Source organism: Carcharhinus amblyrhynchos, chromosome 3 (genome assembly GCF_965287045.1).
Source record: "Carcharhinus amblyrhynchos chromosome 3, sCarAmb.v2.hapA, whole genome shotgun sequence".
Lineage (NCBI taxonomy): Eukaryota > Metazoa > Chordata > Chondrichthyes > Carcharhiniformes > Carcharhinidae > Carcharhinus > Carcharhinus amblyrhynchos.
The window spans coordinates 109,738,216-109,760,838 of NC_137326.1; the positions used below are offsets into that span (position 1 = coordinate 109,738,216).

The 22,623-nt window shown below is 42.0% G+C and overlaps 1 protein-coding gene across 3 annotated transcripts; it reads left to right on the plus strand.

Moving 5' to 3' along the window:
• Positions 1-553: 553 nt before the first annotated feature.
• b3gnt7 (UDP-GlcNAc:betaGal beta-1,3-N-acetylglucosaminyltransferase 7) lies at positions 554-21,990 on the plus strand. Of its 3 annotated transcripts, none has more exons than XM_080186458.1 (2): positions 554-667; positions 20,691-21,990. In XM_080186458.1, the coding sequence occupies exon 2, from the start codon at positions 20,722-20,724 to the stop codon at positions 21,979-21,981; it is 1,260 nt and encodes a 419-aa protein (XP_080042584.1). In that variant the 5' UTR covers positions 554-667; positions 20,691-20,721; the 3' UTR covers positions 21,982-21,990. The 3 variants fall into 3 exon arrangements, with proteins under 3 accessions (XP_080042584.1, XP_080042585.1, XP_080042583.1); XM_080186459.1 differs by lacking the exon at positions 554-667 and adding an exon at positions 5,605-5,655; XM_080186457.1 differs by lacking the exon at positions 554-667 and adding an exon at positions 17,600-17,676.
• The last annotated feature ends 633 nt before the right edge of the window (positions 21,991-22,623 follow it).

Consider the following 22,623-nt stretch of genomic DNA (forward strand, 5'->3'; position numbering starts at 1 on the left):
CGCCTTACAGATGCTGTCAGATCTACTGAGATTTTCCAGCATTTTCTCTTCTGGAATACCTTTCACTGTATCCTAATACGTGACAATAATAAATCAAATCTAATCAAAAGCTGGCCTTGCTCTAAGTCTTGGCTCACTTTCTTCCAATGGTTTCTAGAGAACACTCCATACCCAATCGTTTTCTCCATGCATACAGGGACCATTTGTAATGCCTGCACGATTGCTCTGATTGAAACCATACGTCATGGAGTAAGGGACTGAGGTTGGTTCTATATGACTCATAGTTCAGGTTATCTATTCACGGACTAATCATTAGCTTGCTTCTAAATTAAACAGGGCTAAAGAACTTGTTATTTTTAAAAAGGAGATTCTGGACATCCAAGTAGCCAGATGTGTGAAAGGACAAAGCAAGGAGTGCGTCCTGACTTGCGCAACATATTACTTCCGCCGGGTGTCTTTTGATAAGATAATGAACAGGCAGCCGAAGCTGTTAAAAACTTGGAGGCAGTGCTAGAGTTTATACACAGTTACACTCTGGCTCGAGTGTGCTGTTTCGGCGTAAACCCAAAGGATTTAGGTAAAAGCTGATCAAATTAAATCCCGAATGGTTAAGTACACGCCCTTCAAACTTCTTTCTAAGTTAAACTTCTGGATCCCACTTTTTAGGGTAAGTGAAATACTCCTTACAGAAATTATGCGGAATTATTGTAGAAAATGTTGCATCGAGAGACACTTTGATGGTGCGCGTTCGCTGCGAACTAAGGGAGTGAGTTTCACTAAAAAACTGTAACTTGGAGCGTAAATTGGGATCCAAATGAAATGAAACCTGTTAAAAGTCACAACTTTTCCATTCCTAAATCAGCGACTGTGGACATTGGTTAAATGTCAGAATTGGCGAACGCTGCAGCAAAGTGATTCTATTTGTGGTCAATCGTGTGGTGGTTATTAAATGTGTTTTTTTTTGTTTAAACCAAAATGAAGCTTTTAAACATTCTTATCCCCGAGAACTGAATTATCTGCTATCCGCTTGTAAGTTTCGGCAGCTCCGTTTACATCAATGGTGCTAAACCTTTTCAATGTTGAAGTGGACCAAACGGTATGTTACTGAACTAAACTTTAACTATTTTTAACCCAATCTTCCGTTACGCAAGGGAACTCCAGGTCAAATTCTAGGCTTATGAAATGGACCAGAGTTCAGAATTAATTCGATCCCCGTATTAGAATCCAGGTGTTGTCGCTTTTATGACTAATATTCCTTGCCGAAAAATAGCAAAATTATAACAAGGTAGGCAGTAGAGTAAGATTTTAGTATTGATTTGATATGCTGGTGTATTACACCACATTCTCACAATGGCCAAATAAATCTATTTCTAATTCATCACTCATTCTCTACAAACCACCCCGAGTTCATCCATCCTCCTCCCTGAATCTACACCAGTACTCTCATTCCTCCCCCCCTCCCTCTGTTCCTGCTGACATTCACTCCAGTGATTCCTGCTCCGCACTTCTGTTTCTTCCACCCAACACCCCAAGTAAACCTGTGCTGTCCCTTAGCCCCCATTCCCAATTCTAACTTACTTTGGCGATGGGGAATGAATCGAGGACTGGATGGTATAAATTTGAGATCTCACCAAATAGTTTGTTCCTTAAAGCGGCGGAGGGTTTCCAGGAGTACAGGTTCATGGGATATTTAAGGCAACGTGGAGTTGATTGACAAGGTCGTCACAAAACAGAAGGCGAATAGATGTTTAAGTTTTATGAAATGGAATAAAAAGGCAGAGTTCGAGGAATCTTTATAAAGCCTAATTGGGATCTTTGTGGTATTGGGTTCCACACAATGAGGATATGAAACAGATTTGCATATCAGGAAACAAAAATACATTAAATACTTGGATTAATGCACAGATTGCATAACAATATGGTAAAACTACTTAAAATTCTGAAAAAGATTAAGTGAATAGTTTCCTGATTGAAGAAGCAAGAATAAGTGCATGTAGATTTCAAATTTGAATGTGATGGAGAAAAAGGAATTTATTTCCACTGGTAGAATGTGAAATTATCTGCCAGAATTGATGATAAACAAGATTTAGTTTGGGTTGAGATGAAGGGATATCAGAACAAAATGGGGAGATGTGACTTAACTATTTGCTGACATGGAAAATACATGCACATGGGCTGATTGGGTTGGTTAGTTGATTTTCTAAGTGATAACTTCTATGTAGTTAAGTGGCTCTGTAATGTGGAGGAATGTGTTGAAGTTTTGCCACATACTGAGTGCAGCTTTATGTTCCAGTAGAGTGAGCTGAATGTATAAGCCTGTGCATTGCCAAGGGTGGAATTTTCTTAAATTGTAAGTGTTAAACAGGCAAGAAAAGAAGTTTGCTCACGTGCCCCGATCAACCAATATATTGGGGGATCTGGTTTACTCCCTCCCTTGGGCGTGAGGGGGATCTGGTTGCCACCACCACCCTCCCTGGACGACATCATCTCAGGCTCGTGGCTGATTTTTGCTGGCAAGATCAAGAGGTGAGAAACCTCTTGCCTCTTAACAAAAACTAGATTTGTCGCCTGGTCAATTAATGTGGTGAGCTGCTACAATCAAGCCCCAAGACTCCACTGGCACCTGTAATGTGGTTCTATGCAGTGACACGTGATAACTAGACTTCCAAGGTGGCAGTGCAAAGGATTTTTGAGGACCTTTGTTCCCCAGGTATGTAACATACAGATCCACTGGCATGTGAACATGCCCTAGCATCCAACAACCAGGTACTAACCATGAGTCAACTTGTACCACTGCCTTGTAGGGACAGAAACGCCTAGAGTGGAGACCCATAGGAGGTGGATCCTTTTAAGCGACTCCCACAGCTGTCATTTCTCTGGATTCAATCTGCAAAACCACTGGGGAAGATGTAGGGCAAGCCTAGCTGTGCACTCACTACAAGTGGAGTGGGCACTTCACCTCTTACTGGCGAGCGATTCCAATATGGGAGAAAGGTTACAGATGGAAACCTAGTTCGATTGGGAAAGATCAGGCATTCTAATGGCTGAGGACCAGTGACTGACCAATGAGGTGATGACCTGCCACTATTTGCCTACTGCTATGGCTCTGTGAAGATTTTCGGTCCTTGCCTGACAAAGAGCTCTATCCAAAGGTGAAGATTCTACACCTTGAAAGATGGAAAGTCCTGTGTCCTGACATGCATGAGGACTTGCAGCAGATGATACATATAGGGTTACACTGATTCCTTGAGCTATACAAGTCCATTGTTGACATTGCTGCACTGCAAGTGGCCAACAATAGATCAATATGAGGCCAATTGTACCCTCTACTGGCATGGGATTGTACAGATGACCATTCTGAGCATAAAGTAGGCTTTACTGTCAACAGCAATTGGTGCAGATAATTGAGATGACTGCCATGACTTCTCTCTCTCTCTCTCTCTCTCTCTCTCTCTCTCTCTCTCTCTCTCTCTCTTTTCCCCCCCCCCCCCCCATCTGCTGGAGTTTTTGCCACCATCCTCTCCCTTGTGTCCATGCCAAGGACAAAGGTCACCCTCACAAAGCTGTCTGATATGCTGGGACAAGGGGCAAAGTTACTTCTCCCCTGGGGTTTTAATGAAGGGTTGGATCAGATCAATTCAATAGTGTTGACAAATGAAAATAGACAGTGGCAACTGAACATTTTATACACTGTGGATAGGGTAGACTTGGCACACAATGTCATGATACTATCAGATCTGATTAGTGCTATGGAGACCTGCTAATCACCGGAAGGTGTGCTCTGTTCTGCATTCCACACATCTACACCTGTTAGCAGGTGCAGTCATGATGTGGATATGCCAGCGTTGGACTGGGGTAAACACAGTAAAAAGCCTGACAACACCAGGTTCAAGTCCAACCGATTTATTTGATAGTACACTCACTAGCTTTCGGGGTTAGTCCCTTCGTCAGGTGAATGGAGATCTCTCCATTCACCTGACGAAGGGACTAACCCCGAAAGCTAGTGAGCGTACTATCAAATAAATCGGTTGGATTTGAACCTGGTGTTGTCAGGCTTTTTAGCAGATGCAGGTACAGTCATGGGAAAATACATACACACATGCGTGCGCCTTCATGCATGGAATGTTGATGCATGACGTGAGAGAGAAAATGTCATTCTCAGGCGCTCCCTTTGACCTGAGGGTGCACAGGATAAGAACAAAGAAAAATAAACACTGGAACAAGCCATTCAGTCCTCCAAGCCTGTGCCGAACATGATGCCCTAACTTTAAAAAAGAACCTTTTGCCCGTTATTCAGGCCATATGCCTCTTAAGTGTTGCTAATGTGCCTGCTCCTTTCACCACCTCTGGCAGTGCATTCCAGACACCCATCACTCTCTGCATGAAAAAGTTAGCCCACACATCTCCCTTAAACTTACCCCCTCTCACCTTGAACCTGTACCTCCTTGTAATTAACACTTCCACCCTTGGAAAAAACCTCTGACTATCCACCCTGTCTATGCCCCTCAATTTTGTAGACCTCTATCAGGTTCCCCCCTCAACACAACTGTGATGTACTCCCTAATCACTTCTTTTGTTCCCCCTTCTGTCCCATTTAAAACAACAATATCCCAGAACGTTAAGCTGCCAATCCTGTCCCTCCTTTAACCGTGTCTCCATAATTTATAATAACATCACAATTCCTTGCAGGCTTTCAGTTCATCTGTCTTACTCATTTTATACTAATTGCATTGAAGCAAATGACCTCCAGTCCTGCTGAGCCCCACAGCTTCCCTCTGCCTGCTCTTACTCTATGCAATGTTTATCTCATTCTCACTCTCTCTTCCACCACCACCACCACCCCCCCATCTCTCCACTTCCTGGCCTGCTGTTCTGGTACCTACCCACCACACTTTTAAACCCTCTGGAACAGCCTGAGCAAACCTCTTGCCCAGGATATTGGTGCCCCTCCAGTTCAGGTGCAACCCTTTTACAGATCCCACTTTCCCCAGAAGACATCCCAGTGATCCATATGTCTAAAGCCCTCCCACCTACACCAGTTCTTTAGCCATATGTTCAACTATACTATCTCCCTGTTCCAAGTCTCATTAGCCCGGGGAGTAATCCTGAGGTTACTATCCTAGAGGTCCTGCCTTAAGATCAGTACTTAACTTGCTGAATAATGGCAACAGTGGTCAACACTGCTGTCTCAGTACTCAGGAACCCAGGTTCAATTCCAGCCTCGGGTCATTGTCTGTTTGGAGTTTGCACGTTCTCCCCGTGTTTGTGTGGGTTTCCTCAGGATGCTCCAGTTTCCTCCCACACTCCAAATATGTGATGGCTGGGTGGATTGGCCGTGCTAAATCAACCCTAGTGTCAGGGATTAGCAGGATAAATGTGAGGTTTTGGGAATTGGGCCTGGGTGGGATTGTGATTGGTGCAGACTCGATGGGCTGAATGGCTGCCTCTTACATGGGAGGGATTCTATGAATTATCTCCACATGACCTCTTCCTGTCTTTGCCATTAGTGCCACTGAAATCTGCCTGTTTACCCTTGTGTTTCAGGATGCCCTGTACCTGCTCCAACAGTAAGTCTCTCAACACCATGTTAAAGTCCAACAGGTTTATTTGTAGCAAACACCACTAGCTTTTGGAACTGGCTGTTCCTTTTGTCAGGTGGGTGGGCATTCTGGCATCTCCACATCATGACTACCTGAGACATCTAGGACCCCGGCACCATGGAGGCAACATATCACCCTAGAGTCTTGTTTGCGGCCACAAAACACCTGTCTATGCCCCTCGTTGTCGCGTCTCCTACTACTGTCACTTGCTTGGATTTAGCCTGACTCTGCTATACAGCAGGAGCATTTGTGGTGCAACAGGCCTGGCTGCTGCTGGTATTTCCCCGAGAGCCTATCTCCATGCCTGCCCCACCCACCCCCAACAATATCCAAAATGGTATACCTGTTATGGAGGGGTATACCTGCCTTCCTTGGTGGTCATCCATCTCTCTATCTGGACCTGTGGTGTGACTATCTCCCTGAATCTTGTCACACTCTCTGCCCCCTGTACCCTCTGCAATGTGTCCAGTTGTTGGTCCAACCAAACCACCCAGTCTGAGGAGCTGAAGCTGGTCACACTTCCCACAGATATAGTTGTCAGGGACACTAGAAAATTCCTGGATCTCCCCATCTGTCAGGAGGAGCATATTACTGTCCTAACTGCCATCTCTACCCTTGTATGCTTGAAGATATAAGAATCTTGCCTTGCTTTTATGTCCTCAGTGTCCTTTTTTTTGGTTGGAATGGGAAGGAGAGAGGGAAACTAATGTAGTGTTTTGGGCTTAACCGTTCCTTGACACCTGGTCTTCTATCTACAGGTGACTGAACCAACTTCTCCCAGAATCCTCTTTGTACCAGGTGCAAAATACCGGTCCCTTGCTCTACTGGGACCTACATTTATTGGCCCAGCAGCCTGTCAATCTGGATGGTCAACGTGCCACGTTGGCTGCTTTGGACACACTGTTTTATTAGTGTTCTGGCAATCTGGTGCTAATTCCATCCAAATTGACAGATCAATTGGCAAATGATAACATCCACGGTGTCGCTCAGTTTGGCTCCACCCTAACGTGTGTGAAGCAAGCCTGTGTCCTGGCCCCTTCTCTGGTATCTTATACTGACCTGTGCTTTCCCAGCCAGCATGGATGCAGTGTACACGATCAATCTGAGACTGAATGTGAAGACAAGCGCAGCATAGCCTGATCAGAGTACACTTGCACTGACAGTCAGTTAGAAGATCAGCTCCAAAGGCTCATGGATCACGTACTCCCTTGCCATCGATGTCAAGAAAACTATATTATGGGACATACAAATTAGGAGCAGGGATAAGCCCATTGAACCTGCTCTGCCATTTAATAAGATAAAACCTGGTCTGATAGTAATCTCCAATTTGCATGGTGCCTACACCCGTTAACCTATCATCTCCATGCTTAACAAGAATCTGTTCATCACTGCCTTAAAAATATTTAAAGTTCTGTTTCCATTGCCTTTTCAGGGAGGGTGTTCCAAAGACCCTCAAGTTTTACCTTATCTGTTTTGACCTCTTATTTTTAAGCAGTGACCCTTTTTCTCCGGATTCTCTCAAGATAGAACATTACAGCACAGTACAGGCCCTTCGGCCCTCAAAGTTGTGCCAAGCTGTGTCCAATTCCAAGATCAAGCTATCCCACTCCATTCTGGTGTGCTCCATGTTGCCTATTCAATAACCACTTGAAAGTTCCTAAAGTGTCCAACTCCACTATCACAGCAGGCAGTCGATTCTACACCCCAACCACTCTGAGTGAAGGATCTACCTCGGACATCCCTCCTATTACCTCCCACCATGAACCTTATAGTTATGCCCCCTAGTAACAGCTGAGGAAATAGTGGACATGCAGAGACTATCAATCCCCCTCATCATCTTCTAAACCTCTAAGTTGCCTCTCATCCTCCTCTTGCTCTAAAGAGAAATGCCCCAGCTCCCTCAACCTTTCCTCATAAGATCTACCCTCCAAACCAGGCAGAATCCTGATAAATCTCCTCTGCACTCTCTCCAATGCTTCCACATACTTCTTGTAGTGAGGTGACCAGAACTGAACACACTATTCCAAATGTGGTCTCACCAAGGAGCTGTATAGTCGCAGCATAACCCCATGGCTCTTAAACTCAAACCCCCGTTAATAAACACTAACACACTAAGCCTTCTTCACAGCTCTAGCCACTTGAGTGGCAGCCTTCAGAGATCTGTGGATATGAACCCCAAGATCTCTCTGTTCCTCAGAACCCTGCCGTTGACCCTCTATTCCACATTCAAGATGTGTGTCTCTACCTCTGATCAGGGTCTAATGGAGCAGACCAAAGCCTGTTAGCAGCAAGCAAGCAAAGAAAACTTTGCTTTGAACATGTGCACAGGATGGAAGATGGCCACGTTCCCAGAGATATGCTATACTGGGAGGTAGCGCGTGCCAAAAGGCCCATGGGACACTCAAAGCTCTGATTCCAGTATGTTGGCAAAAGCGACAACATATGGTTTCAAATGCTCTAAAGCAGACACCAGTCCTGCAGCAAGACATCAGCAGAGATCAGCTGACAAGTGAGGATAACTTTGTTTATGGCAAACTTGTCTTTCTGTAATTGGCTTATTCCCAACAAGTGCAACAAATGATCTAACCTGACTGTGCCAAAATTGAGGCTACATTCGTATCATCGCTTGCAGATGGCAGAATGATGATAAATATAATTTTGCTTTTGTGGAAACTGTCCTCCCTTTACATTGAGGGGTATGTTCATCTCCAGGCAAGCAGCACACATCTAACCGTGCATGAATACTTAGTTACAGTTTGCAATTGCATGGCTGTAGAAGAATGTGTTAACTGGTGAGAAGAACAAATTGTTGGCTTTCTTATGTGGTCCAAGTAATTAACAAAGAAAACTACAGCACAGGAACAGGCCCTTTGACCCTCCAAGCCTGCACTGACCATGCTGCCCATCTTAACTAAAACCCCCTAACCTTCTGGGGACCATATCCCTCTCTTCCTATCCTATTTGTCAAGATTCCCCTTAAAAGGCACTGACGTATCCGCTTCCACAAGTTCCAGGCACCACTACTCTGTCCTGCCTTGTACACCACCTTTTAAACCTTGTCCCTCGCACTTTAAACTTGCACCCTCTAGTAATTGACTTTTCCACCCTAGGAAAACGCCTCTGACTATCCATGCCCCTTGTCTTGCAGACTTCTATCAGATCACCCCTCAACCTCCATTGTTCCAGTGAGAACAAACCAAGTTTCTCCAACCTTTCCTCATTAGTAATGCTTTCCAAAACAGGTAACATCCTGGTGAATCTTTTCTGTATCTTCTCCAAAGCCTCCATATCTTTCTGTATGGTAGTATAGTGAAAGCCAAAGGATGACTGGTTGCCAATGCCTCGGTAATATCTATATTGCTGACTGGAGGCAGCATCATGTATGAATCATGTACTATTGTTTCTGATTCTCAGACCTTGCGCAATTGGTTGCTAACTGACTTGGCATTCTCTAAGAGACGTACCTTGTTGACGTAATCTTGCTTTAAGGTAAGTATAGACAAAGGGCAGCTTTGTATTGCAGTTGGTAGCATTCTGCCTTTTGAGCCAAAAGCTCCAGGTTTAAGTTCAGGCAAGCGTGTCCACCATGCAGCAAAACAGGTTGGCTGATCACCATCCAAGACTCCACTAGCAGGTCTCCTGGTCAGCCTTGCTTAAGTGGTGCCCCTCAATATGTATCTTCTGATGTCAGGTTAGTGACCTATTCCAGAAAAGACTGACCATATTAAGCATGTATTCTGTCTGCCTCCTGCATTTTTTGATGTGGGAAGTATAGATATACTAAGAATATAACTTTTTTGCTTAAATTGGAAGCATATGTTTTGTTGACCTATTTTAATGGCTATTAAAAATTTCAGGTGTACTTTTGAAGTATGACAAAGCGAATAGTCTTTAGATGCTCAGAAAAGCAAAATGGTGTAAAACAATTGGGGGGGGAGGGGGCGCGCGCGGGGGAAGTGCAGCGTCAAGTCACTAGGATATTCTTGAATATGAATCATTAGAATCCCTACAGTACAGAAGGAGGCCATTCAGTCCATCAAGCCTATACTGACCACAACACTACCCAGGCCCTATTCCTGTAATCTTCATTTGCCCTGCTAATCCTTCTGATACTAGGATCAAATCAACATGGCCAATCAACTGTAACCCACACATCTTTGGTCTGTAGGAGGAACTCCACACAGACAGTGATGCAAACCGGGAATTGAACTTGGGGTCTCTGGCTCACCACTGTGCTGCCCAGGGTTCTTTATAATTTTAGGCTTTTTACATTGGAAAGGAGAAGATTAAGGGGTAGCCTAGTAATGTCACAAAGCTTGAAGAATTGCATCGTCCAGTAAAAAGGAACAAAATTTTCCATTGATTTGATGAAACCAATTTAAGATGATTACTAAGTAGTGAGGAGGCACAACATGTTTAGAATATGAAATTCTGTACCAGCATTATTTAGGGAAATCGGATAGTTGCATGTTCTTCTGGGGATTTCCACTACATGGTACCAATCTGAAAAATCAGCTGCTTATCACTGTCACTCATGTGCCTACTTTCCTTTTCTGTTCCAGGAATTAGAATTTTGTTCAAATACACCACATCAATGACATTGCCGTAATCAATCATCTGTTACAACCTCAAACTCCAAGTTAGTTAAACATTTTTTTTCCTTATGAATCCATGTTGGCTTTGCTTAGTCATCCTGCATTTATTTAAGTAAATATTTATTTATGTCCCAGAAGTTCCCCACTGCTGACTGCTCTGTAGTTGCTGGCATTATCCTTGTACCCCTTTTTTTTTGAACAAGGGTGTAATATTCTCCAGTCCTCCAGCACCAATCCTGTGTATAAAGAAGACTGAAATTTCTTTATACAGAAATTTCCACTCTCACCTCTTTTTATCCTTGGATGCATCTCATTGGGTCCTTGTGAGTTATCAATTTTAAAGATAACCTTTCTAACACTTCTCAATTTTAAATTGAGTGCACCAGTCACCTCTTTTCGTGCCTTGACCTGGGTAGTATCCATTCCCTTTTGTAAGGACAGATGCAAAGTACTCATTTAATACATTTGCTATTTCTCCTGCCTCCAGTTGTAATTCTCCTTTTTAATCCCTAATCGGCCATATTCTTTTACATTTCTTTTATTATTTCTATTCTTGTAGAAGACCTTGGGATATGTTAGCTGCTGGTCCCTTTCCATGTTCCCTGCTTGATTTTCTGATATTTGTTTTTACCCTCTTTTTTTCCCTCCGCTCCTAATGATTCTCAATTGCATTTTCTACCTGATGTCTGTCTCGTGCACTTCTTCATTCTTTCCACTCGTCCTCCCGTCATCCCCCCCCCCCCCCCAATCCTCTCATCATCCAGGCTATTCAAGATTTATTTGTCCTACCCTTCTCCTTCAAGGGAATATACCTTGATGTTGCCTGCAATACTATCACTTTCGAAGTGGCTCATTGTTCAGCCACTGTCACTTCCACCGACCCTTTTGATTCTAACTCACTCAATTCAGATGCATTCTCATCCGATCAAAAGTCCCCCAGTAAAATGTTCCTGCTCTGGATTGCTCCTTGTCTTTTTCCCATGGCCAACTCAAAAGCTCTCCCACTGTTATTTGTTCCTATTGGACAGCTCATTCCCCAGAATCAGGTCCAGCAACGCCTGTCCTCTTGCACCGAATATTCCAGGAACTTTCACAGTTCTTGTCTCTTTTTACACTCTACCTATCCCAGTCTATGTTTGGATAATTGAAGATCCCCATTATAATTAGTCTAATTCTTGCACCTCGCTCTCGTTTCTTTGCAAATTTCTTTCCATTTCTTACCTCTTTCCAGTAGGATTCTGTCCTTGATCCTTCTGGGACATCTTTCTCATACTGTAACACCTTCTTTAATCAACACTATTCTTCTAAACTCCTTTTATACTCAGGAATATTTAACACTCAGCCCTACCCTTTGGGCCAGGTCTCCATTATAGCATTAATATTGTTGTTCGATTTGCCAACTTGTCTCTCTAGCTCACCAATCTTTTAAACCACACTCCGTATTTGCATACATGAACACTAATCTTGATTTAGCTTTAACTTTTCCCCCTTACTGTGACCACCCCCCCCCACACATCTAATGGTTTACTATAGTTCTGTAAAACTAAGTATTTATTTACCTTGATATCACTCTCCAATATATCCTCATCAGTTAATGCTTTTCTACTTCACACAGTCAGTTCTTCTTTCTTCTGAGTTCCCCCTTAGGTTCCCATTCCTCTGCCAACCTAGTTTAAACCAACCCCCTCACAAATGTCCCTGCAATGATATTAGTCCCAGCCTTGTAAAAGGTGAACAATTGTGAGCCAAGGACTGATCCCCTACTCCACTAGTTACAACTTTCCACTCTGAAAAGGTTCTCTGTGTCGAGATGGGTTTCGTCTGGGTGCTCCAGTTTTTTTCCCACTGAGTGATGAGTAGATTAAGTGGATTAGCTACGGCAAATGTGGGGGAGAAGGCCTAGGTAATGCTCTGTCAGAGGGTAAATTGATGAGCTGACTGGCTTCATCTGCACTGTGATTCTCTGATCCATTTATTCCAACTGACAGTCTGTTTTCAATCCGTGCTGACACACTTCCTCCAATTCTATGGGCTTTATGCATCAGCCTCTTATGCGGCATCTTGTTAAATGCCTTTTGGAAATCTAAATATACCACATCTACAGACTCCCCTCTGTCTGTCTATTCACTCTGTTGCATCCTCAAATTTGTCAAAACGTGATTTACCTTTCATTAAACCATTTTGACTAGGTTTTATTATATTCAGCTTTCTTAAATGATTACCTATTTCCTCTAGTGTCTTGTCAATAATAATGTTAAACTGCCTGGCCTATAATCCCCTGCCTTCTGCCTTTTTGAATAAGGGTGTCACATTAGCTGTTATCCAATCTTCTGGTATCCTCTGGAATTTAGAGAGTTAAGAAAATCTCTTCAGTCACATCATTAAAACTAATGGTTTAACGAGTAGTTTGTCAGATCCTGGCAATGTGTCTGCCTTTAGGATTCTTGTACAGGTCCCACCTGCCCCAGAACCAGTCTCAATAGCTCTCAAATCTAAAGCTCTGTCCCTTGCTCCATTTCTCCAGCCAGGTATCGAATTGCTCATTCTTCCTATTCTTCTACTCACAAGCGTGTGGCACTGGGAATATTCCTGAGATTGCTGCTCTAATTTCTTTCCTAATTCCCTGAAATCTGCTTCTAGGACCTTGTCTCCTTTTCCTGTGGACCATGACCCCTAGATCATTGCCCTCCCACAAAGAATGTTCTGCAGCCATTCTGTGACATCCTTGAGACTAGCACCAGAGGGACAATATACCATCCTGGAATCGCATCTATGGCAGCCAAAACCCTTGTGTGCTCCTCGAACTATGGAATCCCCAATCACTGTAGCATTTTCACTTTTCTTCCTCCTCTCTTGTACAGCTGAGCCACCCATGGTATGTGAACTTGGCTCCTGTCCTCCTGAGGAACCATCTCGCTCACCAACATCCTTTAATGGAAAAGCAGTTAGTGATCAAGATAGCCTTGGAATTCCTGCATTACCTCCCTGTTAGTCAGATATTCTGCTGGTCATCCAATCAATCCTCTATCTGCATGTGTACTTGGCTGCAGTGTGACCTCCTCTAAACATGCTGTGCATGTAATCCTCAGCCTTACAGATCCACCACGTTTAAATATTGATTCTGCTGCTCATGGTGACAAAACAGCATTTTCTTAGAATTGACTGCCAGAGTTTGTTGATCCAGTTGACTGATTTTTGAAAAATGACCACAATACAGCTTGCTATCAAACTGATCTGAGTTATAGTTGTGATTTTTTTTTTGAAAATCTATGGTCTGCAGGGTGATCTAAAATATACCTCATTGTGCAATGTCCAGGCTGGAACCATCATCCCCACTCCACACACAAGGTGAGATTTTCCAGCTGTGTTCGTCGTCACCCACCCCCCAGACTGGAAAATCTCGCTCAAGGTCAACAAATGGTCTGCCACCCCAACCTGCTATGTTTCCTGTGGTGGGCAGGACAGCATAATGTCATGCAATTAGACTAGTTCTAGTGTGCATGACGTAACTGTGAAGAACAATAACCTAGCTTCACCAGCAAGATTTACAATACAGTTGATATTTATTGTGGATGTAAGATTATTAATTCTCAGATTGTGATATTTTTATAACAATGTTTGGGTCACGTTCTGTTCTGAAAATATTTATACTTTTTTCTGTCTTTAAATTTCCTTTTATTAACTTATTACCTTTTTAAACAATAAGTTTCCCATTAACTCAATTTTTTTATGGCGCAAAGTGAAAGCGGATGGGGTCTTTTGTAGTTGAGAGATTGAAAACTGAAAACCACTTCCCAAATAGTTGTTGCTCTCTGCTGTATGACTGTAGAAAGATGCTAACAAGAATGTTGGGTGATTCTTGTAGAACAAAGATTGTTTTGGAGTTGCTCACATTCTCTCTCGTGGTGACCAATCCAGAATGTTATTAATAAAATTGTCAGAGCATTTCACCTGTCTCTCTTTACGCTGACTTTGAGAAAGCAGGAGAGAAAAGATGTTTTCATCTGAAAAGTTGTACAATCTTGATCTGAATGGATTATGTGCAGTCTTCCTGAAATGTATGCATTTCAAAGGCAGATATTAGTATCACTACAGTTCCAGTTTAGTGCAGCTAAGGTTGTCCTGTGTTAAAGCTTGTGTACCAGGCAGGCATTTCCTTGACGAAAGTTGAATGAAGGGGCCTGATAATATATCGAGTGCAAGATATCAGATATTGGTGACCTTATTCTTGATCGTAAAACTTAATTTGTGATTGATTGGACCTGGAAAATTAATCTGTTAACATTGTGGTACCTTGAGGGCAAGTTCAAAGAGTCTTATTGCCCTACTAAATTTCACAATGCTTTCTTACAGTTTGGAGGAACAATGGGGCTGATCCTTGGAATTGTGTACAGGTGTGGTATTATTACAGTGTTATTGTTGGCTGTGGTTGAAAACTGTTTAAAACTTCTGACAACTCATTTAATTATTTCAGTTACAGAACTTTCGGATTATAGTTTTGACTCCATGCGACCTAATTTTGGAGCTGTAATTATAACTTTGAACAGTCACTTCTTTAATCGAATTACTACCTTGGACAGCACTTGTCTATTCTGTCTTGTCCTTCTATCCAACAGAGTTTTTACTGTTGTAAATGTGATTTGTTTATTTTAATTAGGCAAAAAATGCAGCATTGTACACTGGCACGCAATCCATATTTCATTTAGCATTTTTTGTATTTGAAAGAAAAAAACTGAGACTTTTCTACTGAACTGCATTTTATCATGTTGAGACAGTATGTTGCTGTTTTTTTTTTCAAATGAGCTCAACTTGACACTTGACTACCTTTTTAATATAAATTAGCCACATTTTGGCAATACCCCACGTGGTGCCATGTTTGCCAGCATAGTAATGTATCTTGTTTCTGACCGCAGTATCAGTGGTCAGACCAGTCAGGACATTTCCCAGGGCTGTAACAGATAACATAATTATTACAAATATGCAAGAAACTCTCATTGTTACATAGAATCTTGCTTACAAAAGGCAATTAAGATATCCAATTCCTTAGGTTACTCTTTCAATCAATCATGTGTAAATTGTGTGTTTGTTTCGAAACCTTAAGCAACTGCTCCAACCCTCCCCCTTTTTAATAAGTAGATTTACTCTGATTAAGTTAGATACAGGCTTTGTGAAATAAACAGGTGCATTTAAATAAAATGAAACGGACAAAAGAAAGTTCACTTGTGTTATTTTAAATTACATTCTAGGATCAAACAGAAGTAGGCCATTCAGCCCATCAAGTCTGCTCCGCCATTCAGCCCATCAAGTCTGCTCCACCATTCAAATGAGATCATGATTAATCTGATGTGATAATCCTAAAATTGCGAAACACGAAGGTTCTGCTTTAGGGAGTTTAATTTCGGGGGGGAGGAGGGGGGTGGTGGTGGTGCTATATTAAATTAGATCTTCCTACCCAGGATGCCAGAACCTTTTCAAAGATTTAAAATGCAAAGCTTAAGAAGTAAGAAATCATTGCAGAATCTCACCATTTTATATACATAACACACACTTGAACCTGTGAATTGCAATTTTGCTGAAAATTAGAAACTCAGTGTCATTCAATATTTGTTTCCGAAAATCTTAGACTTGTGTTGGATGTTACTTTGTCTTAGTGATGAAAATTGGGTAAATGTTAACAGTTGTTAATAGTGACTCAAAAACAACTTTTAAAGATGTTGTCATAAAGGCACCCATTGCTCCTCTAACAGCAGCCCCCCACCCTCCAGCATGCACAAGCTCTTCTATATTGAAGTATCCTCACCTGTACACAGTTCCATGATGGCAGTGTTTTGCATGTGACTGTCATTCACATACCAGTGTTGATGTGCTTGATGTCATGCACAGAACATAAGGGTGCTCCACCCCTATCCAGCATCTGTACAAGTAATTTCTGCCATATAACAATCTAATGTTAGCGGTCTGCCTTTTTAAATGGTCGTTTAATACCATCAAAGTTTTATAAAACATTCCAAGGCACTTAACAGGAATATTACAGAACAGAATTGGACTCTGAGCCACGCAAGGAGCTATTAAATCAAAAGTCAAGCTAGTGTGTTTCAAAGGGTGGCTAATATAGCAAAGGAGGGAGGGAAGTTTTTAGGGAGGGAATTCTAGAACTTGGAGCATAAGCAGCTGAAGGCAGACACACCAATGTTGAAATAATTAAAATTGAGACTCTCCATAATGCTGCAGCTTTATAAGACCCTTGTCAGACCCTACTTGGAGTACTGTGCGCAGTTCTGGTCGCCTCATTACAAGAAAGATGTGGAAGCTATTGAAAAGGTGCAGAGGAGATTTACAAGGATGTTGCCTGGATTAGGTGGCATGCCGTATGAGGATAGGTTGAGGGAGCTAGGTCTCTTCTCAGAGAGACGAAGGATGAGAGGTGACCTGATAGAGGTTTATAAGATGTTGCGAGGTAAAGATTGGGTGGGTTCTCGGAGGCTATTTCCCGGGGCTGAAATGGTTGCTTCGAGAGGACACGGGTTTAAGGTGCTGGGGAGTAGGTACAGAGGAGATGTCAGGGTTAAGTTTTTCACCGGTGAGTGGAATCGGCTGCCATTAGTGGTGGTGGAGGTGAACTCGGTGGGGTCTTTTAAGAGACTTCTGGATGAGTCTATGGGATTGAGGGCTATAGAATGGCCTGGTAGGTAGGGATATGATCAGTGCAACTTGTGGGCCGAAGGGCCTGTTTGTGCTATGTTCAATAAGCCAGGCTGTGGGGAATGCAGCTATCTGCAAGTGGGTTGTAGAGCTGGAAAAGATTAAAGGGATCGGGAGAGATGAGGCTGTGAAGAGATTTGAAAGCAAAAATGAGAATTTTTAAAATTGTGGTGTTGATTAAGTGGAAGCCAAAATAAATTGGTGAGCATAGGGGAGATGGAGATGGGATTGCCAATCATTATGTCTATACTATTGCATAAGATGAGATCAACTAACTCAGCACCTAGAATATGAATGAGAATCAATTCAAAGATTTTTATTGACTGCACTTTATTTAGCTGTGCCTAATGGCATCATAGTCTCTCCAAAAATGGTTAGAAAGATTAAAGTAATGGAAATCAAATACTTTGAAGGATTCATGACTGAGATAAAAGGATACATTTATTAACGTCACAAGAATGCTTACATTAACACTGCAATGAAGTTATGGTGAAAATCCTCTAGCCACGCTCAGGCGCCTGTTTGGATACACTGGGGGAGAATTTATCATCGCCAATGCACCATTGAAGAATCAAACTGTCTCAAGGGTGAAGTTTTATTAGTAAGTTATGATTGGTTAGAATGGCTTGGCAGCATCAGGTTTATATTTTAATTAGCTCTTTTTTTCCCTTCTGCCTGAACAGTGACCTTCTGCAGTCAGACGTGGGCACATGCAGGTTCCAAACTATTTGGGTGCTTATTGACTTCTATATTTGAATGTCAAGGAACTGGAGTTTGAGGTGTGTTTCATTATTGTTATCTACGTGAAATGTATGGATATAACATAAATGAGACCATTGGGCCTGCACCAACGATAGTCCCACCCAAGTCTTATCTCCGCAACCACACACATTCACTCTGCACTCTCTCTCTGACTCTAAGAGATAATTTAGCACGGCCATACAAACCCAACCCAATTATCTTTGGCGTGTGGGAGGAAATCCACACAGACAGTGTGCAAATCCCTCATGCATGGCCAGAATTGAATCTGGGTCCTAGTTGTATGAAGCAGCAGCGCTAACCACCGTGTTGCCCAAGAGTTGCTGTTTTAAAGGATTGTTTTGTGTGCACGGGGCTTCTTGCTCTCAATTTCAATGTTCTATTTTCAGGTCAGGCTAAAGCCTCTTGCAGAATTTCTTTGCATTTGTTTTGAAAGGCTTGTGAATCACAAACTGTCTTGGAATCGAGTCCCCAAAAAAACTGTTCAGACGTGCTCAATATGTTGGGTTGTTCCATGCAGTACTCTTTTTTTTGCAAAACTGTGGACAAAAATGTGATGTGAAAAATCCCCCAGCCCAGGTCCAACCTAAGTAGGCAGCCCGATAGCTGTCTAAAATGTATGCGTGGCACCGTGGAAAGCTCTCTTCCCAGACAGAAACAGCAGCCACAGGATTAGTGGAAGAGCAGATGAGTACAATGTCATAATATTTCTGTTACTGGGTTGGTAGCTTAGCTCTGAGAGATCATCCGTCAACGTTAACACTCTCAGCAGATGCTGCCATTTCTGTTGTGATTTCCTGCATTTACTATTTTAATTGTGGATGTCCAGCATCTGCAGTATTTTCTATTTGTAGTTTTTTGAGTTCAAGCCCCTCTATGGTAGCCTTGAGAATTTGAATGCAGTTTTTTTTTGAAACATTTTATAACCACAGAAGGAAGCCATTGGCCCACCATATTTTTGTTGGCTGAAAGGAAGCAATTCTGCTTAATCCCACTTTCCAGCTCCTGGCCTGTAGCCCTCTAGGTTACAGTGTGCATGTCCAAGTATCTAAATGTGATTCTGACATTTTGTGCAGAGTTCCAGACCCTTGGCATTTTTCTGGGTAAAACATATTTTCTCCTTTTTTAGTCCTATCTAATTCTCCTGCCAATTACTTTAAACATATTTCTCTTTTTTGTCCCCCTTTTGGTCTTTGACTTCCCTACAAAGGGAAATAGCGCTTTCCAATTAACTCTGTTTAAGCTCCTCATAATTTGATATATCTTAATTAAATCTCCCTTGGCTTGGTCTCCTCTGTTCCAAAGGAAACAAACCCACGTTCTCTAATCTTTCCTGTCCATTAAAATTCTCCAGTCCTGGCAGCATCCTTGTAAACTCCTTCCCACCCTCCCTAGTGGGATCTTGCCCTTTCTGTTGGGCAGTGCAAAGAACTAACCAAAGGAAAGGGAGTCTAAAACTAGAGGGCGCAGGTTTAAGGTGAGAGGGGAGAGATACGAAAGAGTCCAGAGGGGCAATTTTTTTGACACAAGGTAGTGAGTGTCTGGAACAAGCTGCCAGAGGCAGTAGTAGAGGTGGCTACAATTTTAGCTTTTAAAAAGCATTTAGATAGTTACAATGGGTATAGAGGGGTATGGCCAAATGCAGGCAATTGGGATTAGCTTAGGGGTTTTAAAAAAAAAAGGGCAGCATGGACAAGTTGGGCCAAAGGACCTGTTTTTATGCTGTAAACCTGACTCTATAACTGCACCCAGTACTCTAGCTGTAACCCTGACAAACGTTTTCTACAATTTTAGCATAAACTACTGATTCTTCCCTTTAGTAAAAAGGAAAATAGCCATATGCTTTTATAATCATGCTAAACATTTATCCTTGTACTTTCAGAGATCTGTTCGCATGCACCAAGGTCCCTCTGTTCCCCCACACTCTTCTCAATAACCTACCATTTATCGTATACTCTCTTGCCTTGTTTATTCCCTTGCCTTGTTTGTCTTCATCAAATGGATTACCTCCTTCTCTGGATTGATCTCCATTTCACCTGTTCTTATCAGTTGACTAATTTACTAAATCTTCCTGTGATTTGCAGCTTTCTTTCTCACTAATAGCCACGTAGCTTTTTGTATCGTCTGCAAATATTTTAATCGGGTCTCTCCATTTAAGTCAATCGCTGTTACTTACCAGAGGAAATAAGTGACCCACTGAACTCAAAGAAACCAAAACACCAATCCATCATTACCTCTGATTCCTGCTTCTCAGCCAATTTTGGATCCAAGTTGCCACTTTCACTTGGATCCCATGATTGATTATTTCTGACCAGTCTGCCACGTGGGACCTTGTCAAAAGCCTTAAAGTCCCTATAGATTCCACCACGCATGATCATTATTGAGCCCTCCTTATTACCACCATAAAAATGTAATCATTAGTCAGTCAAGCATGATTTTTCCCCTAAATCTCATGTTGACCTGAGATTAATTTGTACCTTTTCCAAATGAAGATTTCTACTGTCCTTCAATGTTTTCTGAGGTCAGGCTAACTGGCCTGTAATTATTCAACCTACTTTTCCTTTTTAAGCAGCATTGCAGTGTTACAACCACAAATAAAACTGCTATCAAGATGGCCTTTGACTTGCATTGAAAGCCAAAACCTCTTGAGTTTGACCAGGTCTCCAAAACTGTAAAATGCTGATGATTGTGTATGTAGTTATTTCTTTTCACTAACTTTGGGGAAAAACAAGTTAGTTTACAGAAACATAGAAGATAGGAGCAGGAAGAGGCCATTTGGCTGTTCAAGCCTGCTCTGCCATTTGTCACAATCATGGCTGATAACCTAATCCTGCTTTCTCCCCATAACCTTGGATCCCCTTCCCCCGCAAGTGCTATATCCAGTTGCCTCTTGAATACATTGAGTATAAAGCAGAGAGAACCTCTTTGTTCTCATGCAGAATGAAAGGAACATAGTATGGATAAATCAAGGTAGCTGGTTCAGACTCTTAACTATCTGGATGTTTCTGTTAAACTATTTTCTGTTCTATTTAAGCTCTGAAAACATTTTGAAGGTGTGCATTCGAATGAAGATGTGCATTCGGAAGTTGAAACTATTAAAAGTTTGCTGCATCATCTCTTTTGTGACTGTGATAACGTTGACACTGCTACAGAGAAGCAGCAAAGCTGGCCAGGAATTACAGAACATCTCGCCGAGATCAGGTTCTGCAGAGGACAGACTGGCTTCTAATTTTATGAGTCTCTTCGCTCCCAAGGACAACTTTTGGAATTCCCAAAAAACAGAGCCCATCACCACAGAAGTACAGATGGTAACAGTGGCAAGGAGAGAGACCAAAGAGTGGGATGTGATGACTGTCAACTGTACTCCTAACAACAACTTCACTCAGATTGAATGGTTCAATAGCTTGGAGTCAAACTTTAAAGGATTCTTGCAATACAGACACTGTAGATATTTCCCAATGATTCTTAACCATCCTGAGAAATGCAGTGGTAATACCTACCTTTTATTAATTGTTAAATCTGTCATAACTCAGTATGACCGAAGGGAGGCCATCAGGAAAACATGGGGCAAAGAAATAGTGATGGATGGGAAGCAAGTTAAAACCCTATTTCTTTTGGGGACCTCATCAAGTGAAAATGAAAGGTTCCACCATCAAAAACTACTTGAATATGAGAACACTATCTTTGGGGATATACTTCAGTGGGACTTCTTGGACACATTCTTCAATCTCACCTTGAAAGAGGTGAACTTTCTCAAATGGTTTTCCACGTATTGTGAGAACGTTGAGTATATTTTCAAAGGCGATGATGATGTGTTTGTCAGCACAGGGAATATTCTTGAGTTTCTTAATGCACCCAAAATTGAAAATCTTTTTGTTGGTGATGTTCTGCACAAGGCTAAACCCATTCGAAAGAAAGAAAATAAATATTACATACCTGAAGCTTTGTACAATAAAACATACTATCCACCTTATGCTGGGGGCGGTGGGTTTTTGATGGCTGGGACACTTGCAAGGAGACTATACAAAGTTTCGGAAAGCATAGACTTGTACCCCATTGATGATGTTTTCCTGGGGATGTGCCTGGAAGTGTTCAGTATAACTCCCATTCATCATCGGGGCTTTAGAACTTTTGGAATTGTGAAAAACAAAAGCAGCAAAATGAATAAAGAGCCTTGTTTCTATAAAAGCATTATGGTGGTACACAAACTGCTTCCAACAGAACTGCTGCAAATGTGGGCAACTGTTCACAGCAACATCAGTTGTTCCAGAAAAATGGGCGATTCTACAGATAGTTTCCCAAAGACACTCCAAAGTGGAGTGTGATTTGTAACAGGAAAGCTATTCTGTACCAAATACAAAATCCATAGGACCAGAAGCTCTGAGGGGGGGGGGGGGGCAGTTGTAGCCAGGTTGCCACTCTGCCTGCCTTTTACTTACCCAGATTGGGAATGGGAGGGGGTGGGGTGTGGGGCTGTAGTCAGGAGGGTAATTGTGGAGGGTCCAAGATACAGGGCTAGTCTAGGTCATAGTAAAGGGAAAGTAATATATAAAACTTAATTTTGGCATTGTTATTTTTACCAACCATTATCCAAAGACACTTAGTGTAGTTAAGTAGCATCTTTTGGGAAGACGGTTGTTACAAGCTCCCTGTAAAAATAGTCTTACCTGGTTGAACAATATGAACAAATTTGAGTTCTCAATATAAAAATGAAAGGTACTACTGTAATCATTTATGTATTATAAAGATTTAAATTCAATATTTAAAACTTCAATTGTCATATGCTGTAAGAAACATCTTGAACATAGTATGAAAGTTTTTGGGAAAATCCCCTCCTACATAAAAGGGAATTGTTTATTTTACCATGTCCTTGGTTTTGCTTGGCACTTTCATGTTCAGTAATTCTCCATTGGAGAGCAAAGCCTCTTGTGTATTCTGGGTCCTACTTTTGCTGTCATGTGAAAATT

Coding starts and splice junctions, on each gene's coding strand:
- b3gnt7 (XM_080186457.1), top strand. CDS start 17,654: ATGTCAAGGAACTGGAGTTTGAG. Junction 17,677..20,690: donor TCAAGGAACTGGAGTTTGAG/GTGTGTTTCATT, acceptor GTTCTATTTAAG/CTCTGAAAACATTTTGAAGG.